This window comes from Cetorhinus maximus, chromosome 1 (assembly GCF_964194155.1).
Source record: "Cetorhinus maximus chromosome 1, sCetMax3.hap1.1, whole genome shotgun sequence".
Lineage (NCBI taxonomy): Eukaryota > Metazoa > Chordata > Chondrichthyes > Lamniformes > Cetorhinidae > Cetorhinus > Cetorhinus maximus.
In genome coordinates, this window is record NC_135879.1 from 53,257,571 (window position 1) to 53,274,092 (window position 16,522).

The 16,522-nt window shown below is 45.8% G+C and overlaps 1 protein-coding gene across 1 annotated transcript in view; it reads right to left on the minus strand.

Moving 5' to 3' along the window:
* Nucleotides 1-16,522, minus strand: part of npy1r (neuropeptide Y receptor Y1) — a 52,041-nt gene that overhangs the window by 18,986 nt on the left and 16,533 nt on the right. The window contains exon 2 of the mRNA XM_078540742.1: nucleotides 12,299-13,193. Coding sequence (XP_078396868.1) covers nucleotides 12,299-12,997 — 699 coding nt within the window. The 5' untranslated portion in view covers nucleotides 12,998-13,193. The remainder of the gene's footprint in view (nucleotides 1-12,298; nucleotides 13,194-16,522) is intronic.

The following is a 16,522-nucleotide window of genomic DNA, read 5'->3' on the forward strand; positions in this document are numbered from 1 at the left end:
AACCGGAGTCCTTAAAAAAGGAACACTGGAAGCTGTCTACAAAAATGGAGACAATTTTCTTATATTGTTTAATTTCTGCGGAGCGAGGAGCTGTAGGAGTTCTTCTGGCTCATTAAAGGTACTGCAGGCCTTTGCTGACACAAGCACCCCAGCCTATTTCGCTGCCTGACCTCTTCATGTTGGCCTAAATTCCTGAGGCACCATTGGTGTCCACAGTTCACCACTTTCGGCAGATGAGAACCAAGGTTCAGTTTCAATCTGGGCTCAAATAAACGCCAATGAGTGCATCATGCCACGATGTTACAATAGAAACTGGTGAGAATTGAATTTCTCTACTGATGATTTTTAAAATCTCATTCATTCATGAGGGTTCCTTAAAACAATTGCCTAGGATTGATTTGGATTACCAACTGAATTACTCTCCACACTGAAATGATATAAATTGATTCTGGAAAGTGAAAAAATAAAGATTATAGTAACTGTTGAGGTGAAGCTCTGAGTTCCAACTGATCCCTCAAGGTGCAAATTACTTTTAAGCAACTACTTTCATTGAAGAAAATTGTTTACTTCTGTTTCTGAAATTTATTTTCTCACAGTATTCTGTGACAGCATGGTTCTAATTACATATCCTTCAGTTAATCAAAGCTGAGCAAAATAATCTAAGTACTGTGCAGCATTCAATAAAATGAGTAACATTTCAATTTTCAAAATGAAAATAAGAAATTAGTATTTTGTAAAGTCAAACCATACCAAGTTTGTCACTTTGACAAAATTTTGGCGCTGCAGGTGTTTGTACATTGCAAATACCAGGAGCAGAGAGTTTCCATTTTGCCATGAAAGTCAAAGGTTTTTTGTTCTGTTTTTCTTCCTGGTGCCACTCCAAGTCAAGAGATTTGGCAGAGATTGTAATCAGTTGTGTTAGATATTCAAGCCCCAAGTCACAACAAATGCCCACTACAGTGTATAAACCAACTCAAATCAAATGAACGTTTCTTGCTCATTCACTGCAATGGTTCAGATTTACTACAAGATTAAATTATATGTCAGATTATATTATTAAAGAAAATGGGGAAAGGATAGGAGACTGATTAGAGTGGATGGCTCCTCATGAGGAACGAGCGCTTTTGTTGGCACAATGGGTAAAATAATATTCTCTGTGTTGTAAATTTCCAGGATTTAGTGACCAAAAAAAATACCATAATTCTTGAGGTAAAATTCCTCTCAGACCTTTCAACATCTCAACATCTTCAAAACTTATGTTATGAATTGATTTGGGGGAGATGGTGACTGTGTGGTAATGTTAGTGGACGAGTAATCCAGGGGACATGGATTCAAATCCCAACATGGCAGCTGGTAGAATTTAATTTCAATTAATAAAATATGGAATTGAAAGCTAGTCTCAGTAATGGTGACCATGACACTATCATCAATTGTCTTAAAAACCCATCTGGTTCATTGTCCTTTAGGGAAGTAACTCTCCTGAACCTGGTCTGGTCTACATGTGACTCCAGACCCCAGCAATGTGATTGACTCTTAACAGCCCTTTGAAATGGCCTAGCAAGCCACTGAGTTCAAGGGAAATTAGGGGTGGGCAACAAATTCTGGCCTTGCCAGTGACACCCACATCCCATGAAAAGAGAAGGAAAAATCTTAAGGATTGCTAGTTAAAGCTTTAGTATAGTTATTTTTTAAAAAACATGGTGTGCCCTTTTAACTGGCGCTGGATATCTTTGATGCCCTGAAAATGTTCTAGAGGGCAACAATGAAAGCAGAATTCACATCGCTTCATGTTCCTGTTGCAGAACTTTGCATGCTGAGAGCAAACATCAGGAACCTAGACACAGAGGCCAATAAATTGTGCAAGGTTTGTTTCATTTGAAACTCTTAGGCCCGATCGGAGCAGGTGTGTTCGGCAGCGTGATTAGTAAATCTCGTGAGAAGGCCCAAGTTGCATTTCCGGGTGATGTAAACCCTCGACGCGATTGTCCCCTTCCCCCATCAATGGCAGGTTGCGTTTTCTGTCGTTGAATGTCAGGAACTTAATTTTAATAAATTTGCATCTTATTATTGTGGCCACATGCTTGAGTCATTCCCCCTTCCAGGCTCCACTGTGATGGGGCTGGAGGGGTGAGCAAGACGGCACCGAAGGGAGTCTAGGGGCAAGGGCCCCAGTGCGAGATGGGAAGCGGGGGTGGAGGGGGTGGGGATGTGGTGCAAGGCAGCACAGACTGAAGGAAGTAAGCAAGCATCTGCTGGTGTGGGGCGGGGGGAAGAAATTGGCCAGGTACTTGGAAAAGCATTTCAAGATTGAGCTGAGACCGTTCAGCATCAGCTCCATTGACATGCTTGGAGTCTGGCTTCTGAAACAATTATGTCCACTCAAGAAACGCAAATTCCTGATAGTGCCACTGATTGCTCCGGAACTTTTAACCCTTCAGGCACAGGCTGCAAAATATTCTGAGTTTTATGGGACTGCACAACAATTGAGCGACTGGGCAAGTTAGAGGACCCCCTTGCAAGGTGGTGGCCATGGAACAGCCACTGAGGAAGGTGTTTAGAAACCCTTGCTTTGTAGTTATTCAGGCTTTGAGCAGTAACCATCATGGTTCAACCAAACGCATAGCCTTGGAGTGCAGGTTAGGATAATACCTGTGCCTGACCTGAGAGCACAGAATGCAGTCGAGTGGATGAAGCTGTCACCACTCAGTCATGTGGTGTGGGGCGGAGGTGGGCGAGGTTTTGGTCAGGCATCAAGCGAACAAGTACTGGCCATCCAAGTGGTAGCCAGGACTCGCGGCATACGTGAAGGGGCTTTGATACACAGCTGGAACTGGAGTCTTAACCAACAGAGGTCCTTAGGAGACATATGACATTTGATACTGCAGTGGAGAGACCATCAGGAACATGGAGCCTGATAATCTCATTGTCTGCTTCATGGCTTATAGGCAGGATAGAAAAAGGACAAGAATGCGACAGAGGTGCCTGGATTGGCAAAGGGAGGAGCACAACCCTCAAACTCAAGGGGCAGCAGGGCCTCCTTCACACGTAGAGGAAGATCTACAGAAAGCCGTATTTGTAGGCACCTTATTAAACCCAGGGTATATAGACACTGCTTGTCCTACCTGCTGGTGAGCAAGAACCAGTGTCGCTGAAGACTGCGATTGTTAAGGGAACTGGTTACTCACATATGCCACCTTCTGCGGCAGGATTTGGTGCCTCAAGGACTCAGAGGGCATCCACTGCCAGTGGCATTGAAAGTGACCCCTGTGCTCAATTTCAACGGCAGAGGCTCCTTCCATGGCTCCACTGGTCACCTGTGCGGGATCTCTCAAACCTCCACTCACAAATATGTCCAGGAGGTCACGGACCCCAACTTCATGAAGGCACATAACTTGGTCAATTTTGACCGAGATCTGGCGAGCCAGAAAGCAAGAGTGCTGGGATTGGCTGAGATTTGCAGTTTCCCACAGGTGCAGGGTGCCATCGACTGATCACACATGGCTCTAAGATCTCCGTGGCAACAAGCAGTCCAGTATGTTCAGCTGGTCTGCAACCATAACAAATGGATCATGCAGTTCTACACATAACACCCAGGGGTTGTTCATGACTCATGCATCCTCAGTAGGTCTCAGATCCCTGACATCTTCCAGAGTCCACAGAGGCTGCAGGACTGGCTCCTCAGGGACATGGCCGCCACAGAGCACATGGCAGATGACGCCCTTGTGGCGGCCTGAGAGTCCAGCTGTGAGAAGGTACAACAAGGCTCAAGCCACAACCTGAACTTTGGTGGAGCAGAACTTTGGGATCCTGAAAATGAGGTTCTGGTGCTCGGCAGATCTGGTGGAGCACAACAGTACATTCCCAGAGGATGTCACGCATCATCGTGGCTTGTTGCGCGCTGCAAAACCTGGTGATGCAAAGCGGGGAGGTTCTGGATGATGTGGAGATGGGCAAGCTGCACCTCTCCTCCGATGAGGAGGAAGTGGGAGAAGAGAAGGGTGATGAGGCCCTGGAAGCTCAGAATGCAGGCAATGAGGCCATTGCTCTGGCTAGAGGAGGCAGGTGTGCTCGTGAGGCCCTCATTGCCACAAGATTCCATGAGGAGGATGGTGAGGTGCAGTGAGGACTCTCCTGAGAGCACAGGATAGCAACTGGGAGCATCTGACACCAATCTGGCAGAGTCATCACACTCACGCTCTGTGCAGTGTCTCATCTCATGCATACCTCGCTGGAATGCAACAGGAACATGGACTTCAAAAGTGCTTGATCCTTTTGCATGCACAACCACCTATCCCCTTCAACATTACGCCTTCAGCTGTCCAGAATGCAGGTGAGAAGTGGGGGAGGGGCATCAAAGGTGCTCAGAGCACACAGAACATCACATGACCCAACAACATTAGGGCATGATATTTGTGCAGTACACACAATGAACATCAAAGTGCAGACACCACCGATGTGGGCTGTGACTTTGGGTCAGGACAATCACTGTGGTCAGAGGGTTACGCACTGCATAGAGGAGGGGCCCTGGACACGACTCGTGATTACATTCTGTGCAGGGACCAAGGTTTCACTTCTGAATGACACGAACACACCTCATCATAAGGGGCCATAGACAAGGAGGCAGGAGTGAGTGTATTTACGTTGGTGAACATTATGTACAAGTGATTAACACTCGTGCCCATGTTGTGCAACTACATCTTCTTGACTTTCCTAACCTTGCAGCTACGTCTTGATGCTCCCCTGACTTGCACAGTGGCGGTAGAATTGGCCTACTGACTGCTACGTCCTGTTGTCTGTAATGGTGTTGATGGGCGTCCTCTGTTGGGCTGAGACCTGGAGAGCCCTGGCCTGCTTTTGGGGTCCTGCCATGTGGCAGTGCCCTCCTTGGCCTGTGGAACTGGGGCTGCTGGGGTCACAGGAAGAGGGGATTCGGATGGGCCAGACACTCCTGGAGTCACCTGGGTGGATGGCCCCGGGATGTACACCTGCTGATCCTCCTCCTTATGGGTGCCTAAGGGCCTCTGGCTGACTGCTTGAGAGGAAGGGGCAGCTGGAGTGAGCTCAAGGTGCCTCACCCTCCCGCTCTCGCATTGACACTGATTGATGCCAGTAAGCGTCTTGGCGATGTAGTCCAGCTACTGCAGCAGTGGGGGACCAATGTCCTGGACCAAGGTCTCCACGGTGGCCTCCACCCTATCAGAGTTGACCTCAGTGCATTGGCATGCTAGCGCTATCGCCTCAGTCTGAAGGTGGACGATTCCTCCATCGTGACTTGCAATCTGAGTAGTGCATCCCTTCCTGATGTTTCTGAGTTTGTCTTTGCAGCTCCAGCAACTGAGGTAGAGTCGAATCCAGAGGCTCATCATCTGACTGGGCCCCAAGCTGTCCTCTGGCTGCTGGAGCTGCTCTGGAAGTCCCTGCCTCGGCCTGCTGTGGATCAGATAGTGTGCTGTGCTTACCCTGTGACCCCGAGACTACTCCAGAATCAGGCCCCACCAAGGTGTGTGTGTCTGTGCTGGTGGAAGGTGTGGGTGAGTGCTGTGACGGGACTTCAGTTGGGGTTTCAGCGGACTCCCCTTCTCAGTGATGGAGTGCAGCTCCTGCAGCAGTGCAGGACTGATGCCCTGGACCAAGGTCTCCACAGTGGCTGCCACCCTACCAGTGTTGACCTAGGCACATTGGCATACTGGCGCTATCACCTCAATCTGAAGGCAGACGATTCCTCCACTCAGTCTTCGGGGCTTGCATTGAGGGCCAGCTCGCTTATGCCCTCGGATGCTTCCCAGATGTGCCTGTAAAAGAAAGGAGAGATCATTATTGCATGGCTGGGGACTGCAGAACAGGAGACATCACTCACAGTATGGCTGGCTGATAGATATTGTAGTGCAGGATCCTCACCTGGTTGAGCACTGTTGACCTCACCGTCAGCACAGGAACAGTCCAGATCTGCACCAGCCAGCTGGATGGCTCTATTTTCAAAGTTGGTTAGGACCTTCAGTTGAGGCATTCCACCCCCAGCCTAGGACCTCTCTCCTTTATTATGAGCCAGCTTGGCCTTCATGAAGACAGATGGAAACAGTGTAAGCAGGACACCTGTCAGGCCAGATGAGAAGGATGCCTGGTATGTGTGGGTGGTGAATGGTGCAATAGACGGAATAAGGACATGATCAAGAGAAGAAGTGACAGTCTGTGTGAGAGAGTAATTGGTGATGCCATTTGATCTGACAGTGAGAGAGATCTCTGTTTATGTGTGATGGGTTTGTGAGTGTGTGAGTTAAGTGTGGTAAGAAGGGTGACTTACCCTGGAAGAATGGAGGATATTTTTTGTTTAATCATTCGTGGGATGTGGGCTTCACTGGCTGGGCCAGCATTGATTGCCCATCCCTAGTTGTTCTTGAGGAGGTGGTGGTGAGCTACCTTCTTAAACTGCTGCAGTCCATGTGGTGTAGGTACACCCAGAGTGCTGTTAGGAAGGGGGTTGCAGGATTTTGACCCAGTAACAGTGAAAGAACGGTGATATATTTCCAAGTCAGGATGGTGGGTGATTTGGAGGGGAACTTCCAGGTGGTGGTGTTCCCATCTATCTGCTGCCCTTGTTCTTCTAGATGGTGGTGGTCATGGGTTTGGAAGGTGCTGTCTGAGGAGCCTTGGTGAATTCCTGCAGTGCATCTTGTATATGGTGCACACTGCTGCTACTGTTCATCGGTGGTGGAGGGAGTGAATGTTTGTGGATGAGGTGCCAATCAAGTGGGCTGCTTTGTCCTGGGTGGTGTCAAGCTTCTTGAGTGTTGTGGGAGTTGCACTCATCCAGGCAAGTGGGGAGTATTCCATCTCACTCCTGACTTGTGCCTTGTAGATGGTGGACAGGTTTTGGGGAGTCAGGAGGTGAGTTACTCATCACACGGTTCCTGGCCTCTGATGTGCTCTTGTAGCCACAGAATTTATATGGCTAGACCAGTTCAGTTTCTGGTCAATGGTAATCTCCAGGATGGTAATCATCTCAGTGATGGTAATGCCATTGAACATCAAGGGGCAATAGTTAGATTCTCTCTTGTTGGAGATGGTGATTGCCTGACACTTATGTGACATGAATGTTACTTGCCACTTGTCAGCCCAAGCCTGGATATTGTCCAGGTCTTGCTGCATTTGGTCATGGACTACTTCAGTATCTGAGGAGTCACGAATGGTGCTGAACATTGTGCAATCATCAGTGAATATCCCCACTTCTGACCTTATGATGGAAGGAAGGTCATTGATGAAGCAGCTGAAGATGGTTGGGCCAAGGACACTACCTTGAGGATCTCCTGCAGTGATGTCCTGGAGCTGAGATGACTGACCTCCAACAACTACAACCATTTTCCTTTGTACTAAATATGACTCCAACCAGTGGAGAATTTTCTCCCTGAATCCCATTGACTCCAGTTTTTCTCGGGCTCCCTGATGCCAGACTCGGTCAAATGCGACCTTGATGTCAAGGGCAGTCACTCTCACCTCACCTCGGGAGTTCAGCTCTTTTGTCCATTTTTGAACCAAGGCTGTAATGAGGTCAGGAGCTGAATGGCCCTGGCGGAACCCAAACTGGGCGTCAGTGAGCAGGTTAATGCTAAGAAAGTGCCATTTGCTAGCACTGTTGATGGCCCTTTCCATTACTTTACTGATGATTGAGGATATACAGACAGGCGGTAATTGGCCAATTTAGATTTGTCCAGTTTTTTTGTACAGACAATTTTCCACATAGTCAGGTAGATGCCAGTGTTGTAGCTGTACTGGAACAGCTTGGCTAGGGGTGTGGCAAGTTCTGGAGCACAAGTCTTCAGTACCATTGCTGGAATATTGTCAGGGCCCATAGCCTTTGTAGTATCCAGTGCCTTCAGCCATTTCTTGGTATCATGTGGAGTGAATCAAATTGGCTGAAGACTGGCACCTGTGATGCTGGGGATCTCTGGAAGAGGCTGAGGTGGATCATCCATTCGGCACTTCTGACTGAAGATTGTTGCGAATGCTTCAGCCTTATCTTTTGCACTGATGTTCAGGGCTCCCCCATCATTCAGGATGGGGATATTTGTGGAGCCTCCTCCTCCAGTGAGTTGCTTAATTGTCCACCAACATTCACGATTGGGTGTGGCAAGACTGCAGAGCTTAGATCTGACCCATTGGTTGGGGAATCGCTTCGCTCTGTCTATCAACTGCTATTTAATCTGTTTGGCATGCAAGTAGTCCTGTGTTATATGATCACCAGGTTGACATTTCATTTTTAGGTATGCCTGGTGCTGCTTCTAGCATGCCCTCCTGTACCCATTGAACCATGGTTGATCCCCTGGCTTGAGGGTACTGATAGAGTGGGGGATATGCTGGGCCATGAGGTTACAGATTGTGCTTGTGTACAATTCTGCTGCTGCTGATGGCCCACAGTGCCTCACGGATGCCCAGTCTTGAGTTGCTAGATCTGTTTGAAATCTTTTAGCGCGGTGGTAGTGCCACACAACACGATGGTGGGTATGCTTAATGTGAAGGTGGGACTTCGTCTCCACAATGACTGTGCAGTGGTCACTCCTACCGATACTGCCATGGACAGATGCATCTGCGGCAGGCAGGTTGGGGAGGATGAGGTCAAGTATGTTTTTCCCTCTTGTTGGTTCCCTCACCACCTGCTGCAGACCTAGTCTAGCAGCTATGGTCTGTAGTGGTGCTACCGAGCCATGCTTGGTGATGGACTTTGAATTCTGCCACCCAGAGTATATTCTGCACCCTTGTCACTCTCATGCTTCCTCCAAGTGATGTTCAACATGGAGGAGCACTGATTCATCAGTTGAGGGAGGGCGGTACGTGGTAATCAGCAGGAGGTTTCCTTGCCCATGTTTGACCTGATGCCATGAGACCTCATGGGGTCAGGAGTTGATGTTGAGGACTCCCAGGGCAACTCCCTCCTGACTGTGTACCACTGTGCCGCCATCTCTGCTGGGTCTATCCTGCCAATGGGACAGGACATACCCAGGGATGGTGATGGTGGTGTCTGGGACATTATTTGTAAGGTATGATTCCATGAAGATGACTATGTCAGGCTGTTGCTTGACTAGTCTGTGAGACAGCTCTCCTAATTTTGGCACTAGCCCCCAGATGTTAGTAAGGAGGATTTTGCAGGGTTGAGAGGGCTGAGATTGCTGTTGTTGTTTCCAGTGCCTAGGTCGATGCTGGTTGGTCCATCTGGTTTCATTTTTTTTTTGTGACTTTGTAGTGGTTTGTTACGACTGAATGGCTTGCTAGGCCATTTCAGAGGCATTTAAGAGTCCATCTGTTTCATTCATCCTTTTGCGGCACTGGGTGGCTGTCCTCTTATTCGAGCATTGGCGCTGACCGCTGCTGCCACTGCCTCCCTATGCTGGATTTGTCACCTTGGATGAGGTTATTCGCCCCGAGCAAGGGTAGAGGGTTTCATGTGGGACTGCATCGAATCCAGTAGCTGCTTGAGGGAGGTGTCACTGAATTTGAGGGCAACAGGTTTCCTCCCTTTGGAAGCCATAAATTTCCATCATCTTTTGATCCCTTAGAGAGTGCTAGCTCTGTACAGGGGCCTGAGGTGATGGTGGGGTAGGCGAATCAGAGGCCACCCGCCAGCGATTTGATGTGAAATCCCTGCCTCCCAATTTTTTCAACAATGCGGCACACGGTATGGTGGAAAAAGCCACCATTGCTGTCGGCGGGTCAAACGCCGATATTCTCACCCGATATTGGGCTTTGCTGATTTCACGAGAAATCCCAGCCTTAGTGTGCAGAGATCCATGCTAGGAGCAAAAATCAGGAAAACCTAATCTTTACTATGTAGAGTGGCTTCTTTATGAAAAATGTGCTGTAGCTGGGAATTGCCATGAACAATTTTTTTCACTATAAACGTTTAGTTATGTATCAAATTCCTGCCTCTGCTCTTTTACAAGAAGTATCAACTTGTTTATTTTAAATAAATTAACACATTTAGTAAGGGAACAGAAAAAAGAATTTGATACAAGCACATGACAACATTACTCCACAATTTCCAGTCTGATATGATTTCCAACAGATGAAAATTGATCTCAAGCTCTCTGTAGATCTAATACAATGTTGAAACCCAATATTTCATCACTGACTATTTTTGAGAAAACAAAGGATGACTGAAAAAAATAGAGGAAGAAATCTGAATATGGGAGAATACTACAAGAAATATAAGTCGGAAATCCTTGCTGCAACTTTACCGAACATGTTGAGACCACTCCTAGAGCATTGCATATAGCTTTGGTCTCCTTTTTAACAAAGGATATACTTGCATTGGAAGCAGTTCAGAGAAGGTTCACTAAACTGATTCTTCAGATAAAAGGGTTTTCTTATGAGATAAGGTTCTGCAGGTTGGGCCTGTACTCATTGGAGTTTAGAAGGATGAGAGGTGATCTTATTGAAGATATATAAGATTCTGAGGGTGTTTGACAGGGTGGATGCTGAGATGACATTTCCCCTCATGGGGAAAATCTTGAACTAGAGGACACAGCTTAAAAATAAGGGGTCTCCCATTTAAGATTCAGATGAGGAGGAATTTATTCTCTCAGGGAGTCATTTGTCTTTGGAATTCTCTTCCACAGAGAGCAGTGAAGAGTATGCTCAAGGCTGAGTTAGACAGGTTTTTGATTGACAAGGGAGTCAGGGATTATTGGGAACAGGCAGGAAAGTGGAGTTAAGGCTACAATCAGATCAGCCATGATCTTATTGGCTGGTAGAGCAGACTTGATGGGCTGAATGGCCTACTCCTGCTTTTATTTCTTATGATCTTATGAAAGTGGCAATCCCTTCTCTCTCCAAGATTTTTATGGGAGCTGTATAAAAATACTTTGCAGAAAAACTGTTATATCAGAGAGACTTGTGACAAATGAGGGGAGAATTTCTTTCATTTGCTAATGTGTAAAACTGCTCATCAAGGCAAGGTTTATGATTGAGCAAAATTTTCAATATATGATATGCAAGTGATTATGGCATATCAGAAAATCTTATAATACAGGATATGTCTATTTAAAGTACTTTTGAAGAAAACACAAAATGGCTATTTAGCACAATGATTAGCTAAGACAGTCTTCCATAAACAAAGTCTGCTTTATAGATTTTGACCATTTTTTTCTGAGAATTTAAAGCAGTTTCATTTTTAAAATCTACATAAGTTACAACTATCTTTTTCTATCCCCACCACCACCTGCCCCCACTGCCTGTAATGTCTTTACATGTTGGCACCAACTACTCAGGTGGGAAGGTGAGATGGTCGAGCCCATTATATCAGAGTATATCTTCCTCCTCGGTCAACCCATATGGCTTATGGAAAGTAAAAAAAACTGCATTGTTGGAAAGCTCAAAACAAAAACAGAAAATGTTGGAAACACTCTGCATGCCAAACAGTATCCATGGGCTCAAAAGACAAGTTAACAGTTCTTGGAAAGGACACACCCAAAATTTAACCTGCCTGCTCTTTCCACTGATGCTGGTTGACTTGTTGGGACAAACAAAAATAAAAGTACACAGAAATTATAACATAAAAATAAGCCATTCAGACCATTCAGCCAGTTCTGACACCTTTCCTCCATGCCAGCAAATAGTCCTAAAGTCATTGTCCAGCATTTTCAGTAGGTTAATCAGAAGATATAATTGGCAAGTGAAGGAACAAATCTTCACAGGCAGTTTTCTTTCACTCTTGCAAATGACTCAGCTACATCTAAGGACACTGAAATATCAGCCAGGATTGAGATTCCAACTCAGATTAGGAACTAAATGCTACAATGTTATTGTCACCTATATGTCTCTCATATAAAATTCTTATTTTCAGTATTTTGATGGTTTTTGAAAATCATGTGAAGCCAATGAAGGGAAATTAGCATGAAATTGTGACATGTATACAAACTGTGCAATTACCAGTATCCAATAGTGTCAGGTTTGCATGTCCACTATAATTACTTTAATAATAGTTAAACAATGCAATCTTCAGTTGGAAAAAAACCTATCAAGCTCAACCTACTTAAAATTCTTGATTGGATACTGCCAACTCTTCATAACGGCTTATTGTGTTCTGACAGCACACATAATAACTACCTGCTGCTCTCTTCAAAAATTAATGATGCTCTTTTAAAATTTGATCATTATTTTAAAACGGCATTGGGTTGCACAATATTGGAATACATCAATTGAGCCAAGGGTTTGAAATGCAATCTCACAGGATTCAAAACTGAACCAGCTTTCATCACATGCAAATTAACCAGATTATCATAAAATCTAAATAGTACTTCCCACTTACTTTAAAGTAGCAGATGAATATAAAGCAGAGGGGAGCGAAGTATTGCATTACCAGGAGACATGTAGTATAAGCCAGCCTTTGGTTTTCAGATGGCCACTGGTCCATACACAAGTACTTTCCAGCAAATTCCTTTGAATATTTAGGGTCGTACTGGAACTGGTCATTGGTCAGAACATGAAAAAGGGGGAAAGGCAGAGATGTAAGCAGTGCCAGTGCCCACATGATGGCAATGCTTAGGTAGGCATGTTTGTTATTTGGTCTCCAGCCTCGGGGGTTGATTATCAACTGGTGGCGCTCAACTGCAATCAGCACCAAGGAGAAGATGGAGACCGTGATGGAGATACACTGGATCATGGAGTTTAACTTGCACATGGCCTCACCAAAGATCCAATGGTCCATAAAAGTGTAGACAAATGTGAAGGGCAAGCACATGACACTGATGAGCAGATCAGAGACTGATAGGTTGACAATCAATATGTTGGTAACATTATGCATTTCTTTCTGTTTCATAACAATGGTGATCAGTAGCAGATTGCCAGATACTCCGAGGATGATGATGGCACTGTAAATCAGTGCCAGCACAAATATCATGGCATTCGGAGAGTAACATTGATCATAATGGCCCCAGGTAAAATTTCCCCCAGAAGAGTTAAAGGGATTGGAAAGATTTCCAGCATAAATGAAAGCTATCCCATCCATTCTGTCTCCAAGCAGTGTTCTCTCAGTGCAAGGTGTTGCAGTATCAACAATAATTTGTTTTCTCCCCTTTGCAGGATAAAATGTTTTTGATTAAATAGACTTCTGAAGAGTGTTGGTTTCACATTTCACATTATATCTGATCAGTAGTTTCAATATTAATCACAGCTCCATGTTTTCCTTTTATGTACGAGTCTTCCTGTAATTGAAAAGAAGTGTTACCACAATTACCATGAATAAAAAATACACAAATAAAATACAATGCATAGAAAAACTACTACAATCTAACCACCTGGGAGCTTGCTGAGAAAATCAAGTCAATGGGTCATTTAATTGCTTATCAAAATCTAATGCAACCAAATAGTTGGGACTGAAACCTACCCAGTGCATTTTTAGGTCTGCGGTTCTAATCAGATAACCAGTCTTTCATACGCCTGCTACCAGGATTTAGATGCTAATCGGTAACAGTTCTTTGTAAACTGGTGTTATGGGAAAATGTGGACAAAAAAAAATTACTTGTGAATATATGCCCTAAAAGGTGAAAATCTAACCATTGTTTGCATCTGTGGGATTGATTTAAACATCTGTTGATTTGGATGATTTAGAAGGTTATCTGTCAACAGACTTTGCCATGGTCAATCATACAGAATCACACAGTGCAGAAGAGGCCCTTTGGCCAATCGAGTCTGCACCAACATGTGAGAAACACCTGACCTACCTACCTAATCCCATTTGCCAACACTTGGCCCATAGCCTTGAATGTTATGACGTGCCAAGTGCTCATCCAGGTACTTTTTAAAGGATGTGAGGCAACCCGCCTCCACCACCCTCCCAGGCAGTGCATTCCAGACCGTCACCACCCGCTGGGTAAAAAAGTTTTTCCTCACATCCCCCCTAAACCTTCTGCTCCGCACCTTGAACTTATGTCCCCTTGTGACTGACCCTTCAACTAAGAGGAACAGCTGCTCCCTATCCACCCTATCCATGCCCCTCATAATCTTGTACACCTTGATCAGGTCACCCCTCATTCTTCTCTGCTCCAACAAAAACAACCCAGGTCTATCCAACCTCTCTTCATAACTTAAATGTTTCATCCTAGGCAACATCCTGGTGAATCTCCTCTGCACCCCCTCCAGTGCAATCACATCCTTCCTATAATGTGGCAACCAGAACTGCACATACCATCCTCCTTGACTGCCTCTCCCATGTAGCTTCCCTTTTTGTTTCACTCTTGCCGACCCAATCATAGCAAGAATATCTCCAGAACACCTACATGCTGTACTTTAGCAATATTATTCAAAGACATGAGGTTAGCTTCTGTGTGTACACTAGTAACATCCAGCTCTGCCTCTCCACCACCTCCTTTAGAACCTCAAATTGTCTTTGTGCTGTCAAATTGTGCATCTTGGATAAGCCATCATCTTCAACCCCACCACAAAGTTTCCACCTTTGCCCCAATTCTATTCCCCTTCCTGACCATCATCTAAGGTTGAATCAGATTGTTTTCAACCTTAGCTGCTCTTAGACCCCAAGCTGAACTTCTGACCAGAATTTTCCCGTCGGTGATTTGGGGGCGGGGCCCGCTCGCCGATGGGAAAATGACCCGGGATGACGTTGGGAGGAACCCCCGACATCATCCCAGTCCATTTAAATATTCAGGAAGGCGGGTGGACAGCGAAATCAGCTGTCCGCCCGCCGACCTGTCAATGGCCAATTGAGGCCATTGACAGGATCATTAAGCTCATTGAAAGACCTACCCGTCCAACCTTAAGGCTGGTGGGCAGGCCAGGAGCCCCAGCGGGCTTCTGATAAAAGATAAAACCTCATCCACTGGCGGGATGAGGTTTCATCTCAGTTTTTAAAAAGTTTATTAAAGTTTCACTTATATTTATTAATATGTCCCATCTCGTGTGACAGTGTCACATGAGGGGGACATGTTAATAATGTTTTTCTTTCTCTATTTTTAAAGTTTTTTAAACATTCAGCCCTCTCCCTGAGACAGCACTTAGTCTCAGCGAGCAGTGCGCTCTTTCGCGTGCATGTGCGAAAGAGCGCACTTTGACAGATGGGTAACCCCTCACCCCTCGCACAGGAAGCACACAGCACTTCCTGTCGGGCAGGCTGCTGGGCAGGCCTTAATTGGCCTGTCCACATAAAATGAGGGCCGGCCCTGTTTCGGCGGTGGAGTTCGGCTGCCCACCCGCTGCTGAGCCGGTGGGGCCCGCCCACCCATCAAGGTCAAAATTCTGGCCTCTAACACCATATCCTTTCCATCAAAAAGACTGCCTACTTCCACTTTAACAACATAACCTTCCTCCATACCCATCTCAGCCCATCTTTTGCTAAAATCCATAGGGTTGTCACATCTAGACTATCTATTCCAATGTCGTCCTATCCTACTGCACATTCCATAAACCCCAACACTTCCAAATCTCTGACGCCTCTAACCTGTCCCACAACAGTTCCACTCAACCCCGCTTCAATTTAAAATTCTCATTCTTGTGTTTAAATCCTTTCCTAGTCTTACGCCTCTGTAACCTCCTTATCCTACCATTCCCCTTAAATTTTCTGTTCCTCCAAACCCTGCCTCTCCTGTATCCCCCTCCCTTCACCCCACAATTTGCCATTGCTTCAGCTATCCAGAAGCCACACTCAGAAATGCCATTCCTAAACTTCTTTTCACCATCCATCAACCCGCTCCCCACCACAACCACCTCCCTCTCCCTCTTTATGACACTACTTAAAACCCATCTCTTTTGCCAAGCTTTTGGTCACCCCATCCAGTATTTTATTCTCCTTCACTGTGTCCAGCTTTGCTAAATGATGCCACTACCTTTTTCTGTGTGGAAGCTAAGTGAAAGTCCTTATTGTTGGTGCTATATATTAGTGAAACAAAACTATCAAGCGAAATTAGGCATCATGTACAAATCAAAGCAAGAGTGAGTTATGTAAGCCAAGCTGGCTAATGTTTTATTTTCAGTATGCTTGATATGGTAGCCTTTGTAGCAAACATATTTCAATATCCTAAATAAAGCATTAAAAGTCGGAATCTACCTCTGTACTCTGCTGTTTCCTGCTTTCTTTCATGGGTTGAGTTGGACATTTGCAAAGTGCTGCAACATTCGGCAGGATTTCAGATGGTGGGAGTTGGAGGTCTTGATGGAGAAGCTGGTGTGGGGGTATGGTGGAAGTTGCACCTGTGGGATTCAAACATTGATGGGTGCTGTGGTAAGAGTGAGATCCATCCTTCTCCAGCCTGAGGCCCAAGCAGGGTAACCTGCCGGGCTTCCCCCGTCCCCAGAATTCCTCCCACCAGCCACAAAATTGAGGCAATGTGGGAATAATTGGTCACTTAAGGGTCTGAATTGGGGTGAGGACCCTAGGCCTCACCCAGCCCAATATAAAATTTCAGGCAGGTTGGGGCGGGCAGGAGGGCAATGGGCAGTCCACTCGGGGAATTTTACAGCTCCCCCCCACCGCCGGCAAACCTACCGGTGAGAGCTGTAAAATTATGCCCATTATAACCTT